At 48.5% G+C, this 18,606-nt stretch overlaps 1 protein-coding gene across 2 annotated transcripts in view; it reads right to left on the minus strand.

The window, feature by feature from the left end:
* HK2 (hexokinase 2) overlaps positions 1-18,012 on the minus strand; it is a 61,457-nt gene extending 43,445 nt beyond the window's left edge. Inside the window, exons 1-2 of one of the 2 annotated variants that reach the window (XM_060309550.1) lie at positions 17,849-18,012; positions 17,518-17,757 (exon numbers count right to left, since the gene is read on the minus strand). In XM_060309550.1, the coding sequence (XP_060165533.1) occupies positions 17,518-17,580 (63 nt within the window). In that variant the 5' untranslated portion in view covers positions 17,581-17,757; positions 17,849-18,012. Of the gene's footprint in view, positions 1-17,517 lie in introns of both variants that reach the window. The other variant, XM_030877680.2, reaches the window with a different exon arrangement.
* Positions 18,013-18,606: the final 594 nt, after the last annotated feature.

Below are 18,606 nucleotides of genomic sequence, written 5' to 3' on the forward strand. Positions count from 1 at the left end.
TGTTTTCTGGTTTCAGGCTCCTGGCACCTCGATGGCCTTGAGCCCACTATCTGCCTCAGCCTCCTGGGGCTGTGGGGCACCAGCCCCCACCCCAAGCTGGGTCACTGATCTGGGCTTCCTACAATCCTGGGGAGCCAGGGTGCTCCTGAGGAGGCTGGCCTAACCCCATAATGATATTTGAGGCTCCCAGGAGGAAAAAGCATACAGCCTCAGACAAGTTCTCTCCCTGTTGGTGCAGTGGGAGACAAATTGCTGGAGACTCTGAGCCCAAGGCAACGTAAATCACCGCAGAGGCCTCCTGTTCCAAACCCAATGATGCCTGGGCTGGCCCAGGAACACTACATTATGGCTTACGCATCTCAGTGCTAGCATACAAAGTCCCAGCCACCAGACCAGAGGCTAACGCCAAGTCACGTCCAGGTACAGCCTGAGACGCCCTCAGAGGCAATAGTAATAACGGCAAACCCTTCAGCAAAACCTGTTTTCAAGGTTTTATACCCATTAACCCATTTAATCCTCATAACAGCCCTGTGAGGTAGGTAGTGTTATCTCCTCCATTCCACCAAAAGGGAAAGGCAACATGCCCAACATCACACAGGTGCAAAAGCTAAGCCAGGACTGGACAGGGCAGCCCAGCTCATCTGTGCTCTTCTCTGCTCTGCCTGATGAACGCCCCTCTCTGCTGAACAGCAGGGTCTATACAGGCCAAATGGCACTACAGCACATTCAGGCTGGCCATGTCCACTAAAAGGCCATCTTCTATTCCAGTCATCCCACCACACAGATAGGAAGGGCAAACAGTGGAGGGCATGGCCCATGGGGCTGCCCTGGCAGATGAGAAGGCAGCGGACATATCTCTGGACATTATCATGAGTTTGACACATGACTAAGTTGGAGCTCCCACGTTACTACTTTCCCAAAGAGAAAAGAGGTCCAGAGGCCTCACTGCCATCCACCCCCACCTCCATGGATGGCTCCGGATGTTGCAAAGGAAGCAAGAGAGTTCCTGTGTGGGAAAGCAAAGCCTGTACTGCCTTGTTAAGAGGCTGCACTGTCACTTCTTGGAGTGTGAGGTCACGAGCACAAAAGAGCAAATGTGGAATGGCCATAATTCTACAGCAGCCATGCTTAATTTAACTCTGATGTTTAAACTGCTACAAGCCTTGTTGGAAATCCAGTCTTAACTCTCAAAGAACCTAACAAGTTAAACAGTCAGACTTTACTCAAAGAGATTATAATCATATTTAAGTGTTCAGTGACAGATGAAAACGATGATGATCGGTACAGTAGCTAAACATTTACCCAGCATTTCTTACCTGCCAGAAACCATCCTATGGGTTTACTGACTTGACTTCCTTTGTTCTTTTGTAATACTTCTACAACCCTGTTTTACAGGTCACTTGGTGAGGGTCAGAACTAGGATTCAAACCGAGGTGTCTGGCTCTAAAGCCAGGCCCTTAGGACCACCACAGTCGCCTTTCCTGTGGACCCTCTTAGTGCGGGAGAGCACCCTCTGCCCTGTAGTTTCTTGGATAACCTCAGTGCCTTGATTTCCTCTCCATCAGATGAGACTAAGAGAAAGGATATGGGACAGCTATGAAAAATGCAACTATAGCACCTTGGCCCGAACTTCTTCTCTTTGGGCCATGATGACGGGCATGATGATGTATCCTCCCTGAGTTTCTTAGGGCCACTCAGGAAAGGCTGATTAATCACCTGATGTTACAGCTTCCTAAACACACCACTGAGGCCCACCTAGCCTTGGTCAGAACCGCTGTGTTGAGTGAAGGGTAGCCAAGGGAAGCAGAAGTTAGAAACAAGAAGCAGTCTCCATACGAAGACCTTTTTCCTGGATTGGGAAGGAAGAAAATGAACTTGGCATAATCCTTCCAACTTTCACTCACAGTGCAGCCAGAAGGAGGGAGCACAAGGAACGAGCAAAGTCATGGGAGAATGTCGCTCATGTTACCAAATGTAAACAGCATAGTAAGACTATGGCTAAAAAATACTAACTCTTAGAAGGGATCTTGGGGTAATGTGAGTTCAAAATCCCACTGAACATAGCATTTGAGTTTATCTAGTTTGTCCCTTTCACCCCAATAGTCATAAGGCCTAGGTTTGAATGCTTCCAAGCATGACAGGCTCACCACTTCTCAAAGTTGGTCAGCTTCTACTGTTGGTCAGCTCTAGTTATTAGAAAGCTTTTCCTCAATCTGACATAAATCTACTTTCTGATCATTTCCATCTATTCTCTATTCTGCCACTTGGGATAATAGTTCCCAAACTTGGCTGCACATAAGAATGACACACTAAGAATTCCAAAGATCTATTCCAGACTAATCAAACTGACACCTTTAGGTCTGTCTGGGTGCTCAAACATCTCCCCCTCTCCTTTGGCTGGTATCCACCATGTCAATAATGTAATAATGATGGGCTATGTTCTGGTCGACACTGCTCAAGGTCATTTTTACCACTTTCTGTCTGGGATCTTTGAAAGTCATTACTTAAGACATTAGGCTAAAGTGTGAAATAATCCTGTGTTGATCCTGGGTGCTGGGAGTTGGAGAGACAAACCCTGTACTTGTTGAAAACAAATTTCAGTTGTTGGAAACTATCAAAGTAGAAACATTCAAGCCAACCCTTATTTAGTAGCTGGTTGTGGTGAAGTACAGGCTGTGGCATCAGAAAAGTCAGTGTTCAAATCCTGGCTCTAGCATTTGTACAGGTGTCTGAGTCCCAGTTTCCTCCCTCTAAAATGGGAGGACTAGCACTCACAACAGAGTCACTGGCATAAATGAGGTGACATATGTAAAGCTCTCCATCTATCTAACCTTTTTTGCTACCCATTTTCCTCTTCTTCTCCCAGACTCATCTCTGACAAGTGGTACCCTCAGAGGATCAAGGACATTTCTTAACCCTATTTAGTCATATTGGGGTTAGCAAAACAGGGGCTGGTTCCCCAAATTGCTCCTTCTCTTTCTGCGGTGGGTGTGTGGCCTATCACGCTGGGCTGCTCCTCTTTAAATCTCTATCAGGAATAAAGAAGGAAAGGAGGGGGCATTCCAGGCTGGGGAAACAGAGGCAGGCCAGAAGCAAAGCCTGGCTGAGGTATGGGAAGGCCACTTGCCTACCCAGAAACAAGGGACTAAAGAGAGATAGTAGTTTTAGATACATCTATTTAGCAATCTCGAGATTAGAACTTCCTCATTGAGCAATTCTGGTCAATTTCTTTCTTCCCATAACATACCAGTCCATGCCTGCCTCCTCTACAGAACTGTGGGTACAGGCAGAAGTTCTAAAGAGAAACTGGAAACAAGCAGGACCCTTTAGGGCCTTCCCAGGTACAAAAGCCTTTCCGAGTCCTAGTTCATGTTTGTGGGAAAAAGGCTTCAGCCTCCTAGACTTTTGCAGAGTTCTAAAGGTCGGATTCAAACAGTTACTAACTAGGGAAGGGAGGGAATGCAGAAACAAAGGAGGAGCAGTCAAGAAACAATAGTGAAGCGATAAAGCAGAGTCCTGGTTCCTCCTCAAGGGATACACATAACAATTATCTCTGAGTACTTCTGCAAGAACTAAGGCCCCCATCCAGATAGAGGATGGGAACTTAAGGCTCAGCACAAGATTCCTGGAGCACCGCCCAGTTACCTCACCACCAACCAATCAGAAGAAAGTCACATACCTTGTAGCCCTCACCCCAAAATTTGCCTATAAAAACTCTTCCCTGAGAACAATCAAGGGAGTTCTAGTCTTTTAAGCACAAGCCCCCCGTTCTCCCTGCATGGCCCTTGCAACAAACCTTTCTCTGCTCCAAACTCCAACATTTCGGTGTATTTGGCCCCACTGTTTGTCGGGCATGTGAACTTATGTTCAACAACAAAATTAACCCCATACTATTTATGAAATAAGATAACACTCCAAATGGAAAGCCCATCTTCTTAAGTGCCCACAGTTTCCTCCAGACTAGCACTGAAGAGGGGAAACTGTGTCATAGCAATGATGCAAGGAATGGAGGAAGCAGAAGATCACCCTTGTAGAGGCTCCACCTCAAAGAGGGCAGTGGCTCAGGTGTGGCAGACACAGCCCCAGCCTGGTATGAGGAAGCCCAGAAAGGAAACCCTGGAGGTGAGAGCTAGAAAGGAACCTCAGAGAAACTGAGGCCAAGGTAACAGCCTTGACTAAGGTCACAGAGTTGACACTAGAATTTGGATCACCCAGATCCCTTACTCTATTGTCAGAAACAATAAATGATAATCCTACCCCCAATCATCCCCAAGGGCCTGTATCATCTTGCAGGCCAATTCCAGTTGAATGGCTAGTGACCTTCCCCGGGTTGTGAGGACACCCTATCTGGTCCCAGTGGGAAAATGGTCCTGATCAAACTACTTACATCCAGAAAAGAACAATATTCCAACGCTGAGACTTTGTTATATAAACTGCCATAAATCCTACCTTGAATACCTTAAGAGGTCTCAAAGGAAAGTATAGAAGAAACCTTAAATTTCAACATCTAAATCTGTAAGATTCCTATCATACAACCCCTGAATCGCTGACCCCAGATTCTCTCACTTTACAGTCTGTGTTGAAAACCAATTACATGCAAAGCACTATAGTATACAGGAACATAATTTAAAAAGAAATCAGCTGTGGAGATGGATAGTGGTGATAGTTGTATGTGAATGTGCTTAATGCCACTGAATTGTACACTTTAAATATATATACAGTTGACCCTTGAACTACACAGGGGTTGGAGTGCCAACCCTCACACAGTGGAAAATCCACAGTCGGCACTCCTTATACATAGTTACGCATCCAACCAACCGCAAATCATGCAGTAATGTAGTACCATAGAATATATTTATTGAAAACAATCTACATATAAGTGGACCCATACAGCTCAAACCCATATTGTTCAAGGGTCAACTTTACACACACACACACACAAATGTTTTTTAAATTTTTTTAAGAAATCAGGATTCCTGTTCTCTAGGACTTTACGAGAGAGCACAGAACTCAACTCACTATAGACTCAATCAATGTCTCTGAAATGAATGGAGGGATGGGTCTTAGGAGTTAAGAAAGGCAAGAACAATGCAAAGCAGCCCATGGGAAGTGTCACATGTATGAGTAAGTGGCCTGTGAGACTGGCATTCAGGGGAGAGTTCTTCCAGGCTAAGAACATACATATCCAACATACATGTCACTGGATGTATGTTGACGTGGAGACAGTAGGGAGATCATGTGAAAAGGCTCAGAAGGTGTGGGCAAGCCCAAGATCCTAGAAGGAGGTTATGAACTTTAGAACCAGAAAGCCACTCACCTCACTACATTGCATTAGCTCCCTTTTGCAATGCCTTCATATTAGTATGATTTAATCCTATCACCTTTAATCATGGGAAGGAAGAATCATAAAGATCACCCCACTGTGTAAAGTTGCTGTGTTGTTCACTGATCAGTCAATTCTCTGTAGGGTTTAGTGTCAGGAGAAAGTCTGGCTGCCCAGAGTCACTGTGCTTCCTGCTACAGGCCAATGAAATTAAAACAACTGACTCAAGGAGAGCTGTCCTGGGCTTCCCTGGTGGCGCAGTGGTTGGGAATCCACCTGCCTAAGGCAGGGGTTGCAGGTTCGAGCCCTGGTCTGGGAAGATCCCACATGCCTCGGAGCAACTAAGCCCGTGCACCAGAACTGCTGAGCCTGCGCTCTAGAGTCAGAGAGCCATAACTGCTGGGCCCATGTGCCACAACTACTGAAGCCCACACACCGCAAAGAAGAGTGGCCCCCGCTTGCCGCAACTAAAGGAAAGCCTGCGCACAGCAATGAAGACCCAAAGCAGTCAAAAATAAATAAATAAATTTCTTTAAAAAAAGGAGAGCTGTCCTTTTTGCCTTGACTATCAGGAAGCTCAGGGCTCCGTACTCGACTTTAACGCACTAAGTTTTTTGATAATCATTTCTGTCTGTTCCATGACTCTTATTCTCGAAGTCCTTTCAGTGAAAGCTGAACCATATCACCCGTACCACCTAATTCTTTTAATAAGTAGGCAGAAAATAAATAATACATAATCGAGCAAACGCTCATCAGTCATCCCTACAGAACCCACCCTCCTGGTAGAAGGGTGAATTCAAGTGACCAAACTGGATAAGACAGCAATCCCATAAGCATAGTCAGAGCCAAGGACACAGGAACACCCTGAGGCACTATTGCACTGCTGGACTTCTTTCTCCAGTCTTTGGGTACTTCTTTTTTTTTCTTTTTTTTTTTTTTTGCAGTACGCGGGCCTCTCACTGCTGTGGCCTCTCCCGTTGCGGAGCACAGGCTCCGGACGCGCAGGCTCAGCGGCCATGGCTCACGGGTGCAGCCGCTCCGTGGCATGTGGGATCTTCCCGGACCGGGGCACGAACCCGCGTCCCCTGCATCGGCAGGCGGACTCTCAACCACTGCACCACCAGGGAAGCCCGTCTTTGGGTATTTCTGATTTAGTACCTAGAACCTTCTCTCCAGGAGGTGCTGAATGAACTCTAGCTAATTCCTACATTTTAGCTGCTTCTGGACCTCAAGCAGACCAACTGACTGAATTTTAGCTTTCCTAGCACTCGTGTTTTTGTCCTAAAGATACAATCAGGTGTATATATATATTATATATATAGTGTATATATATAATATATATGTATATTATATATATATATATGTGTGTGTGTGTGTGTGTATATATATATATATATATATATTAGACCAGACTCCAAGGATCCAACCTAGCCTCCTAGAAAGAAATTTAGGAAGAACCACACCCTCTTGAAGTGAAGGGCTTTGACTAATCTCATCTGCTTTAATTCAACTATAGTCAAAACAGGGTTAGAGAGGCAGGGGCAGGGTACTATACAGCAATGAGAAGGCAGTACTTACCGTCACATCCAACTACATATATAGATGAATCTCACAATATAAAGTTGGGTAAAAAAAGCCAGATACAGAAAGGAACAGATCATATGAGTCCATTTATAGTAAGTACAGAAACAGATCTAGGCCGGTAGAAGTCAGGATAGTGATTATACTTAGTGGGGGGTATACCTGCTATTGTTGGTAATAATTTGTTACTGGATCTGGGTGGTAGTTACCTGGTGTGTTCAGTTCTCTATATAAATTATACTTCAATTTAAAAACATAGGAAGGAAAAAGGACAAGGCACTGATTAGGCCCTAGTCTACCTACTCACATGGTCTGGCCAAAGAGGTCAAATCAGAGGGGAAAGCCATAACCTAAATGCAGCCGTACATAGCCTTCCAGTGACTCTATGTGCTGACACATGCTTGCAACTTAGTTTCAAAAGAATTTCATATCTTCCATTATTCCTTTGCCAGTGTTTCACTGCGAATCTTTGCCAAGGAAACCAAGGTTTGAAGAAGCTTCCCCAAACCGCAGGCCAAAGTCCCTGACAGGACCCATAACACCCAGTGGCCAGATGAGTGCCCTAACCCGGGGCATAGGTGTGCCCACACAGGGAAAGCTAGGTAACTACCATCAGTGGCCTCATTAATAATAGTGTCTTCACAGACTCCTCCTGGGAGGACCGAGACTGTGCAAAGAGCAGCAAGTTTATCCTGTAATGTTGCCAAGCCAAGGCCAGATGTTTCCGATAAGATTTAAAAAAAAAAGGATGAGTTGGGGAGGAAAAGACAGAGCAGATCCTGGATTCTTTAAGCCTCCTGTCCTCTGAAACACAGCTAACGAAGTGACAGATCTGCCTCGACACTTTTTTCAGATGGGACAAGGCGGACCCCCACTAGGGCGGCGCGCCACCTCAGGGAGATTCCAGCTGACGCACTGCGTACTCACATGGCTGGAGCAGCGCAGGGTGAGTGTGGAGCTCACTGAGGAGGCTTACAGGCCACTCCTCCAGGATTCTGTTGCACCGTGAGTCACAGGGTTTCCTGTTCTTCCAGTTCTTGGGCTGCATCAAGTTACAGCCAGACAGACCTCAGGCAGTAGCACCTGTCTGGGGTCCAGGAGACAGGCATTTGGGACGCCTGTCCCAGGACCCTCCTATCCTCAGACTACGGGGCAGCAGTGCAAAGGAATAATATGTCCCCATTCGCCTGCACATAATGATTGAGCACTAAATTGAGTGTGCCAGCGCCAGGCGCTGAGGATGCCGGGATAAAGAAGACCCTTCTGCCTGCAAGTGTCCAGTCTATTGGTGGGAGGCAAATAGGTCAACAAGTTATTATAAACTGAAGGAGTAAGGCAGAGAGTAAGCAGTTTCTTTCACTATAATAAAAGACAGATTTACAATCACTTAAATCACATACATCAGTACAATTCTGAGGAGTTTTTGTCTTGAAAAGGTTAAACATATGTGTTGACCCCATGCCTAGAATGTTCTCCTGCTCTGGCCTAACAAACTCCCACTTGTCCTTCACCCCAAATACATTCCCCAAGTTCCCAGCTGGTTATACTAACACACTTTTGACACTTGTGTCTCTTGCTCTCACTGGTCCCAGAGGACTAAAAGGCACTGACTACATGTTCCCAACTTCATATTTGTGATGCCAGAGCTCTCTCAGTACTGAGATACAGTAGATGCTCAAGACATATTTGTTATGGTGACATCAAGGGGTGACAGGAATGCCGAGGAGAGGAGTGAGAGAGTAACTTGGGTAAAGGGGAAGAGCTGGCTACTGCAGACTGCCCAGGTGCTCAGAGCCTGGCCTTGTTCTTCAGGCCTGGGCCCACACTGCATGTGATCCTGGCAGCAGCAGAGTTTCCTCTCCATCTACCTAGCTGCCCTGGCCAGTACCCCAGATCCCCTAGGGGTCAAACTCTGCCTCCCCTGGCCAGCCCCATGTCAGGGACCAGAGTCTGCCCCTGAGCCCATATGCCCACAGGGGCATCTGAACTCCCCACTCTTGTCTGCTGCCAACTGTCCACCTGCTGGACCAAATCACTTTGGGTCTGTCTCTTTATAACATGTCCAGCCCCAGAACTTCCCAGTCTGCTCTACCCACCCCAGACACACCCACCATAAGCAGGGCAACCATATATCCCAGTTTGCCCAGGACAATGTTTACAGTGTGGTAGCAGCATAACTGTTAACAGTGTCTCCTTTTACTCTCAAAAGTGGCCCAGTTTGAACAATAAATTATAGGGTCACCTTAGGTACAGGCCACAAATCAAATCCTGCTCATGGTTCTTAGGGAGCCCACACCTGAATGATGAGAAGAGCCCATTATATGCCAATGGCGCTGAAAGGAATCTGGGTTTCCTTTCAGGAAATGGTGGAGAAACTGGGTTCTTGGCTGGTCCCTTAGTACATGGCACCCGGTTTCCTCAACTGCAAAATAAAGGTTTGGACGAGATGATCTCAAAGGTCCCTTCCCAACTGACCCCGGACTGATAACCCCATGAAACTGAAAGACAACTGGCTATCTCCAGTTGTCCCAGGCAGCCCCACACTGGGGCTAAGTGCCTGGGCTCTGGAATCATACTGCCTGGGTTTGAATTCTGGCTTGCCCTTGAGCAAGGTACTGTCCCTTTCTGTGCCTTGGTGTCTTCTTCTGAATAATAGGTAATAATAATGTCTACCCTGGAGGGCTGCCCGAGGACGACCTGAGTTGTAGTAGAGTTCACAGACAGAGCCCAGCACTTCGCGAGTGGTGTACATGTTTGTTAATTTAAGACCTTTGGGAATTGAGGGGAAAAGAGGACTGGTGGGACATGGCTGGAAGGCTTCATTAGAAGGGGTTGAGACAGGACAATATGGGAGGAAGCAGGAGGAACTTTTGTCCCTCAAATGGGAAAAAGGAAAAGCGACAGCTTCAAATGCCCTTACTCAGCCCAAATCAAAGCTGTCCAATGGCTTATCTGGTTTCACTCCTTTATCAGACAATACGGTGCTGCCAGAAGGAAGAGGTTGGGAACAAGGCCTTCCAAGAACATAGACCATCTCCAGGCCTCCAGGGCAGGGATGCTGAGCTGAAGGTGAGAAGAGGCAGGAAGGCTGGCTGAGGTGGATGGGCACCGAGGGTTCCCAGAACCAGGTTCTCAGGTCTGACTCACGCTCCAGGGAAGGACTCTTAAGGAATTGCTTAGAGATCCACAGACAACAGTGCAAAAAGCACGGTACTTCAAGGAAAAGGAGATTGTCTAGCTCCTGCTCCCATGGAAACAAGGCCAAGACTCCCAACCAAGTTTGGACAAGACAGAGGCTGTACAGGGATGAGTGTGGGTTCCACACTGAGGGTCCTCTCCGGCTTTGTCGAGAACCCCAAGCACCTCAGTGTCAGAAGGGGCCACACTAGACAGCCCAGAGTCTACATAGGAGGGGCAAAGAGCTCTCTGCTGAGAACCAAGATGGCCAGGGACTCTCCATTCAATGTGCCAGAAAATGTGAGAATGACTGTTCCCTTCATTGAAACTCCAGGGGTCAGTGGGACTGAAACCTACCATGACCCGGTCCTGTGACTCAACAGCACAGGGCACCCCAAGTGGTTCCCCCAGTGGGAAGCCAGAGTCTGGGGCAGATGTGAGGAAGTGTGAGCAAGCATCTCATTGGCCAATTTCAGCGTAAGTGGCCTCAGCAACTGCCATTGGAGCCTCTGTGATTCTGCCCTCTAGGGGAGGTACCGACAGGGAGTGGACTAGACTTCTACAGGGAAAAGGGGTTGAACAAATGCTGTGACTATTCAGTGTGCAGCTTTGTCTCTCATGACTTCCCAAGGAGGACGCTTCAAGCTGAGGTGTACCAAAATGCCCCAGGCAACCCAGAGACTCCCCCCTCCACCCAAGGGGAATGCTGTATCCCCAGAAGACCAGAAGGAAAGCAAGTTAGAGGAAGAGCTCAAAAACGGGTCTCCTATGCCCAGAAAAGAGAAGGTTTTAGAAGTTGGATGGGGCAGTGAGGAAGCTTCCTTATTTCTCAGCTTTGGGAACTTTCCATCCTTCTGTCCGCCCTGTCCTCTGCTCTAATCCAACATAAGACAGAGAATATAAATGGGCCAGAACCCATATGCCCTAAAAGTCCTTAGGAAAAAAGAAGCGGGGCCTCTTTTGCTTCTGCCCAGATGGATAGCGCAGTCAGGTATCTGAGAGTGTGTCTATCTCTATGTACTAATATTTGACACATAAAGTGTTGACTATGTAGCAGGCACAGCTCTAAGAACTTCACATATATTCACTCTCTCTTAAATCCTTACAAAGACCCTATTAAGGTGTTATCCACTCTCCATTTTATAAGCGGAAGAAACTGAGGCCTAGAGAGGTTAAATAACTGGCCCAAGTTCACACAGCTGGTTTGTGGTGAGCCAGGATTCCACCCCAGGGAGCCTGGCTCTACTTCTCAGCACACAGCCTCTCCCAGTGACTGCTGGACTGTCCCTCAGTGGGTACCAACGGCCCCTTCCCTCTGCTTCCTGAGATAGGAGTTCCACCAACTCACATGCCTGCCTTGTTCAGAAGCCTGGAAAATGCCTGGCTTTCAGGGAAACCCCAGCAACAGCCAGGGTGAGGTTCTCCTGGGGTCAGCTGAGCAAACTTCTCTCCCACTGGCTTCCTGGAGTGCTTACCTTGCCCACATTTTTCTGGCTGAAAACAGAAAACATTACTCAGGTAACCCACACTTCAGCCAGGGGTCATGGACATCTGCTAACTACTGTGGTCTGCAGACCTCACCTTAAATTCATCTTTTGTAAAAGGCCACTCCCCACCATGACTATCCCATGACATGGCACACTGAGAGCTAAGAACTATGGTCCTAGTTGCAGCTACTACTAAGTAGCTGTATGACCATTAGCGATGCACTATAATACTGGAATGGGGGATAGACCATGTTCTTCTGATGCAGTTTCTCAACCTATAGATATTTGGGGTCAGAAAAGTCTTTTTTTTTGGCAGGGGGGCTGTCCTGGGCATTGTAGGATGTTTAGCATTATCCCTTGCCTCTGCTTACTAGATGCAATGACACGTCTTCATCCACCTGCCTGTGAGGACCAAAAATGTCTTCAGACACCACCAAAGTCCACCTGGGGGATGAAATCACTAATAGTTGAAAACCACTGCTCTAAAGGAGTAGTTAAAAACAAACAAACAACAAAAAACCACAGGCTTCGCCCCTGTAAATTGGGGTAGGGTAAAAACTCTTGCTCTTTATGATAGGCTGGGTAGCCCCTCACAAGATTATCCAGCCCAAAATGTCAATAGCACCAAGATTGAGAGACCTGCTTTAGAGGTAAGCAGGAACAGCTACCTGTGATCTATGGTGTGAGATATTAAGTCGCAGCCAGCGAACTCCGCGATTTGATTTGCCACACCTCCACCCCCACTACTTTTGAAAGTCAAAGACAGACAGCACACAGTGTTGGAAAACAAACCAAACTTGCTGACTTCAAAACTCAACAGTGATAATGAGGAACCAGTTATCAAGAGCCACCTTTTAAACCGGAAGTATCTGAAAAAAGGAAGCCAGTTTTCTGGGGTTCCTGAGCTCTTTTAGTACATCAGATCTCCTTACTACGGCTGCCAGATTTTGAGAAAACTGTTGTGGTTTGTGTTGTTTTGAGTCTCCCTGGAAAAGGGTCCCTAGCTGCCCTCAAACTCCTCAGGGTGCTAGAAAAGTTCAACTTTGAAAAGTGATGTTAAAAAAAAAAAAATGTCGGCTTTGTCTGAGGAGCCTCAGAGAGAATTTTAATTCATTCAGCGGTAAAGAAAAAAGAGCTTCTTGGCCGCTCTCTGAAATAGAAATTTGACAATACAAAACAAATGGATGATTAGTAAAAGCTACAAAATATTCCTGCTACCATCAATTGTCTTCGGAGCAGGAAAGGGACTTGGTACTAAGATACTAAGTTGAACAAATGAGGCAAATTGTACCTGTCAATGTCAGTTAACTCAGCCAAAAATAATCTTACTAAGGTTTTAATCAGTACTTTACTCCCATACTTTCATCCCCTATCTGAAGATTAATGGCACATAGTAGGTGCTCAAAAAATATCAGTTGAGATTCCCTTGAGGTCCCTAATTCCCCATCCCATGAGAATGACTGCCATGACCCTTTAGTGGATGTAAAGTACCTATTTCTAGAGCCTCATCTCACCAGACAGCTGAAAGGTTTCGTAGTCTCAATTTCCCACATAGTAACTATACCCACAGTAGGTTCTCAAAAAACATTAAACTCTTATCTCTTGGGGGTTCTGTTGAATCTTTCTGCTTCCAAGATATTCTCCCCTCTCATTAACTGCAGAGTTGAAAGCTACCCCTCACTAATGTAGTAAAGAGCCCAAGTGAACTATCTATATTCCAAGATTGTATGTCACCAGTCTGTGTGTGTTAAAATAATCGGTTAATGGCTAAAGGAAGGCATGTATACTTCATTTCACTTCCATGGTTAATCCTGATTATCAAGCTTAAGAGACAAAAATCCTGTATCTTGTATACTATTTATAGCTCAATTAATCAAAAGAATCCTCTAACTCTGCAGACAGGACAAAAACCCTTGATTGCTGGAGGACAGTAAACACCCTTTTTCTCTCTCCCCCTCTCTCCCTGCCTCCCTTTCCCCTCAGGATCAGTCTCACGCCAAGCCTCAGGCCTTGCTGAGGGAACAGCTCACTGTCTTTCCCTCCAAGGGTCCCTCCACCCTTGGATACCCACCCCTTCAACCCAGTACCAGCACCCCCCCAGCTGCCTCTCACCCTCTTCCACTTCCTGCAGCCCTTGCTCTGCTTCTTTTCCCAGGAAGGTCCACTCCTTTATTCTTGGACTCACTGAACACCTCACCAGTGGCCATAAACTGGCTATAAAGGTGAACAGCTAGGATTCTCCCTGCCCTGTAACTACCAACTCCAATGTATGATGGAATGGTGACCAGGTGTGACATTTAGAGGAATGGTGATTCAAGTCTTCGGGAATGCAGATAGAGAAGATGAGGCTGAGGTGAGGGGTGGGGTCAGGGAGCAATCAGTATGCAGTCTTTTTTTTTTGGAGGAATATTTGATTTACAATGTTGCCTTAGTTTCTGGTATACAGTAAAGTGATTCAGTTATACATACATATATACATATTCTTTTTCATATTCTTTTCCATTATGGTTTATTACAGGATGTTGAATATAGTCCCCTGTGCTATATAGTAGGACCTTATTGTTTATCTTTTTTTTTTTTTTTTGCGGTATGCGGGCCTCTCACTGTTGTGGCCTCTCCCGTTGCGGGTCACAGGCTCCGGACGCGCAGGCTCAGTGGCCATGGCTCACAGGCCCAGCCGCTCCGCGGCATGTGGGATCTTCCCGGACCGGGGCACGAACCCGTGTCCCCTGCATCGGCAGGCGGACTCTCAACCACTGTGCCACCAGGGAAGCCCCTGTTTATCTATTTTATATATAGTAGTTTGTATCTGCTAATCCCAAACTCCTAATGTATTCTTCCCCCACCCCCTTTCCCCTTTGGTAACCATTAGTTTGTTTTCTACGTCAGTGAGTCTGTTTCTGTTTCATAAATAAGTTCATTTGTGTCATATTAGATTCCACATATAAGTTATAATACACAGTCTTCTGAAATGATCCAGTCTGGCTCCAGAAAGAGACTGGAAACACACCCTAGGAGGCCTCTGAAGTAACCCAGAGACCAGCTGACCAAGGTAAAGCAATCAGAAAGGAAAGTCAGTGAAATGGGTCCAGGGCTCCCAGTCAGAATAATCAGAGGGTACTGGTGCCACTAATCTGACCAAGAGAAGAGCTACCTGCATTTCTGGACATGCTGGGTGAGGGTGCTGCCAGCATCCAAGAGTGAACACAGACACGGGCCAGGATGGGGTCTTCTGATGGTCCCAGAGGCAGGGGGTGTGGTCAAGAGCATGGGCCTCTGGAGCCCAAATGCATGGCTTCAATTTCCAGCCTTTACAAAAAAGCTAGTGACCTTGAACAAGTCACTCTGTGTCTCAGCTCCTTACCAGTAAAACAGGGATGCTGATAATAGTATCTACTTCATGGTGTTGTTATGAATGTTAATAAGCTAACATATGTAAAGAGCTTAAAACCACCTGGTACACAGTAAATGCTATATGTGTTTGCTCTTGAGTTTCAAAGTGTCAATCAGCACAAAACACTAGGCTTGTCTATCAGGGGACAAGTGATTCTGATGGGGCTAGTTTTGGGCAGGTGAACCTAAACTTTCCCTGCCTCAGACTACAACCCAGATTATGTAAAATAATAGGGATTTCAGAAGAGTTCAAATCAAGGCCTTTTCAAAAGACTGTAAAACTAAAGCTTCAACCTTCTCTCCTAATTCTTCCTTCTAGTAGCAACTTTAAAAGATCCTTCCATAATATTCTCTCTGATTCTCTCCCTATTTCCTAACTGCTGCTGGAAACAGGCAGCTTTGCTCACCTAAACTGGGAGGCCAAGTCCCAGCTTCCACACCTGCTGAGTTAAGGCCTGACTCAATTCTGCCCCCATTGGTAATTTGGAGGAAATACACCCAAGTGTCTCTGAGACACTTGACAGGCTGCAAATGTAGAGAAGACTACAAGAAAGACCTTTTCACATGGCTGTGCTTAATCATCACAACTCCCCAAAGTGAAGAAGGTTGCTGTTGTCATCCCTGTTTTACAAAAAGAAATTGGCGGTCCAAAGAAGCAAAGTGACTTGCTCAGAGTCCTGTGGTTAATAAACCACAAAACAGAGATTAGAACTCATTTCTACATACCCTGGTTAATTCTCTTTCCAGTTTGGGACTAAAGCTATGACCCCTCCCCATTCCAGGCCAGGAAGGTTCCAGTCCTAGCCTCCATCCTCTGGTTTCGGGGAGGGTAAATTTGTGGTCCTAGGTTCCTTCCTCTGGACAGGGGGTGAGTAAATTTAAATGTCCTGGGGCAATATTCAACCAACTGAGAAGACCTCTCCTGAATTAATGGTCCTCCAGCTTTGTATTCTAGGACTTGCCAAGAGATGACTGTCACAAGGGTTAACTCACTTCTTGAGCAAAGAAGTCCAACGAAGTTGCCAAGGTCCTGCCGGATCACAGACACGTTCTTAAATAAACTGAATTAAAGTGCAGAGCAGAGCCTTATCCCAGGATTGAGTTAGAAGGTAACAGCCACTTACAAGCAGACTAACACTCAACTAAACCAGCGGCCCTCTGCTCCCTACTCCAGTCTGAGGCTAAGTAATGTCACGGTATTTTGGGGTTCATCTACCACGGCTTTGAAAACACTGTGATGGCAACCCACCTTCCTCTCCTTTGCTCTCAGGATCCCCAGAATGGGAGTATGAGCAGGTCGCCCCACATAAAGATAACGTCAAAACATTTGCCCAAAAATGTGTTCCCATTGAGATACAGAAATTTCAAGTATGTAATTGAGCAACGCTCTGTCATTGACTCACAGATCTGGACACCCTCCACCCCCGCCCCAGCCCACTCTCTCGTCTCAAGTCCTAGCTGAGGCCCAGGGCCAGGAGCCAATCCCGAAATCCCGAGCGTTTCAGAAACTCAATTCTCCCCAGAGAGCGCCTGGGGCCCAGCCTAGCCCCACCCACTCTCCATACCCAGAGGCACAGAGAGCGAGGCTCCCCGGCGGGGCCAGAGGCTTTGTCTTACGTAAAAGACCTGGCCCGAGCAAGAGCTCGGACTTAGGCGGGGTGCTGCTGAGACAGAAGCGGGCAGACAGGTCAGGGCTCACGACAGGGAAAAGCTCGTTTTCAGAAGGACAAAAATCTCCAGGAAGACGGCAAAGAGGGGAAAGGGGGTGTTGGTCCTCTCGGAGAAACTTTTAGGTACACCAGAAGTAACATCCAAAGTCCACCCCCCATTTGGGGGGCGGGCCCGAAGATGGGGTACTCAAGGCAGGGCGGCCCCGAGGCAGGCGCTGGCAATGGGCGTTGGGGGGGCGTACGCCCCTCGCGGAGCCACAGTTCCGGGCGCCTCAGTTCCGGGAAAGGGGTGCGGCGGGCGGAGTTTCTCTGACCCTTTCCCAGCTTCTTCCCGCGTGGTCTTCTCCCCAAGCCCACCTCCGCAAGGCCGTGAGGAACGCTAGGGGGAATCGTAGGTCCCCAAAATGTGGTCCTTTAGCGCGGGAGGAACCCAGGCAACCCCGCGCGGCAGCGGAGCCTTCCCCCAACTCACCCCCCCGCCACGATTCTCCCCACGTGCTCTGGCCGGAACTCAGGCAGCGAAAGGGGGGCTCCTCCCACGTGGGCCCAGCAGTCAAAGACTACGTGCCGGGTGGCCCAACCCTCCAAAAAAAAAAAAAAGCGCGAGCGCGCGCAGGGCCGCAGAGAGGGAGAGCCGCGCGGTGCGCGAGCACCGGAGCCTCGCACGCGCGCACACGTCTGCCCGTGCCTAGCGGACGTGGCTCCTCCAGCCCAGGACTTTCCCCGCCGCGCTGATATTTTCCGCGTCCGCGGCCCGGAATGGGAAGGAAGCGGGTCCCCGCAGGGTCTAAGAGGAGAGTCCCAGCCGGCCGGGACCCCGGAGAGAGGGCCGGGGACAAAGCAATGTTGTCAGGCAAGCCAGCCGCCCCCGCCCGCGCTTACTTACCTTCTGCACTTGGTCATGGTTGAGCTCCGTAAAGAAGTAGGCGAGCAGATGCGAGGCGATCATCCTGCTGCGGCCCGACAGCGCCGAGATGGGAAACCGAGGCTGGAGCGCTTGCGGGGGAGGAGGGCGGCGCGGTCTGACCGCTTTGTCCGGGCTTGGAGGCCCGGTTGGGAGCGATGAGTCCGGGAGGTACACAAAGAAGGCACACGATGGCGCGCCCAGCTGGAGAGTTTCGGGACTCTAAAAACAGGTTTTGATAGTCACAACTGCTGAAGGACCTAGAATCACTCCCAGCGACGTGCTGGGATGCCCCCACTGTCAAGGTACTAACTTCAGCCACAGAATCACTAAGGCTTAACTTGAGACGAATAGCAGCTTGGCTCCACTAGGGCGACAGGACCTCTCCGGCTCACACGCGCGCTGCTCTCGCCAGCGGATCTTCTCGGCTCGGTGACACGCTGGTGCTAGCGGCGGTCCGGGACTACTGCGCTGGAGTTTCGTGCAACAATGTGGCTTATTGAGGGGTTGCCGGCTCGCGGGCCGCCGGGTCAGTGACGCGCGCACGCCCATTGGCTGCGCGGGGAGGGTGTGTGTGCCCACGGGCCGCCCGCCGCCGCGGTGCAGCCAGTCAGAGCGGACGGCCCGCGGGCGCGGCCGCTCAGACACCCGAGCCGGCAAGCTGGAGGGGCGCACCCGGGGCAGGGGGAGGGGCCAGGCAGCATGGATGAGACGTGTGGTCCGTGGCAACAGGCTGGGGCGGAAAGGCGCATGAGCCACCGCCGCGTCAGGCCCAGCTATGGGGGGGGGGGGGCGCATAATCACAGACCCGGAGTGTGGGGTGACTGGAAAGTCGGGTCACCGGACTTGCACACGCCCTGGGCGGGGAGAGAAACACTGTCTGGCATCTCGGGGTCATGTGAGGGGCCCCCGCTACTGGGTCACATTTCTGAAGCATCTTAGTTCTCACCTATTGTGGCTCCAGGCGTCCGCGCAATGCTGATGCAAAGTGAGCCGCCGCAACTGCTGCTCACTTTATGCCAGGCACCACAAAACTGAATGGATGTGAGTTTTACTAACCTTGTTTTACAG

This window comes from Globicephala melas, chromosome 12 (genome assembly GCF_963455315.2).
Source record: "Globicephala melas chromosome 12, mGloMel1.2, whole genome shotgun sequence".
NCBI lineage: Eukaryota > Metazoa > Chordata > Mammalia > Artiodactyla > Delphinidae > Globicephala > Globicephala melas.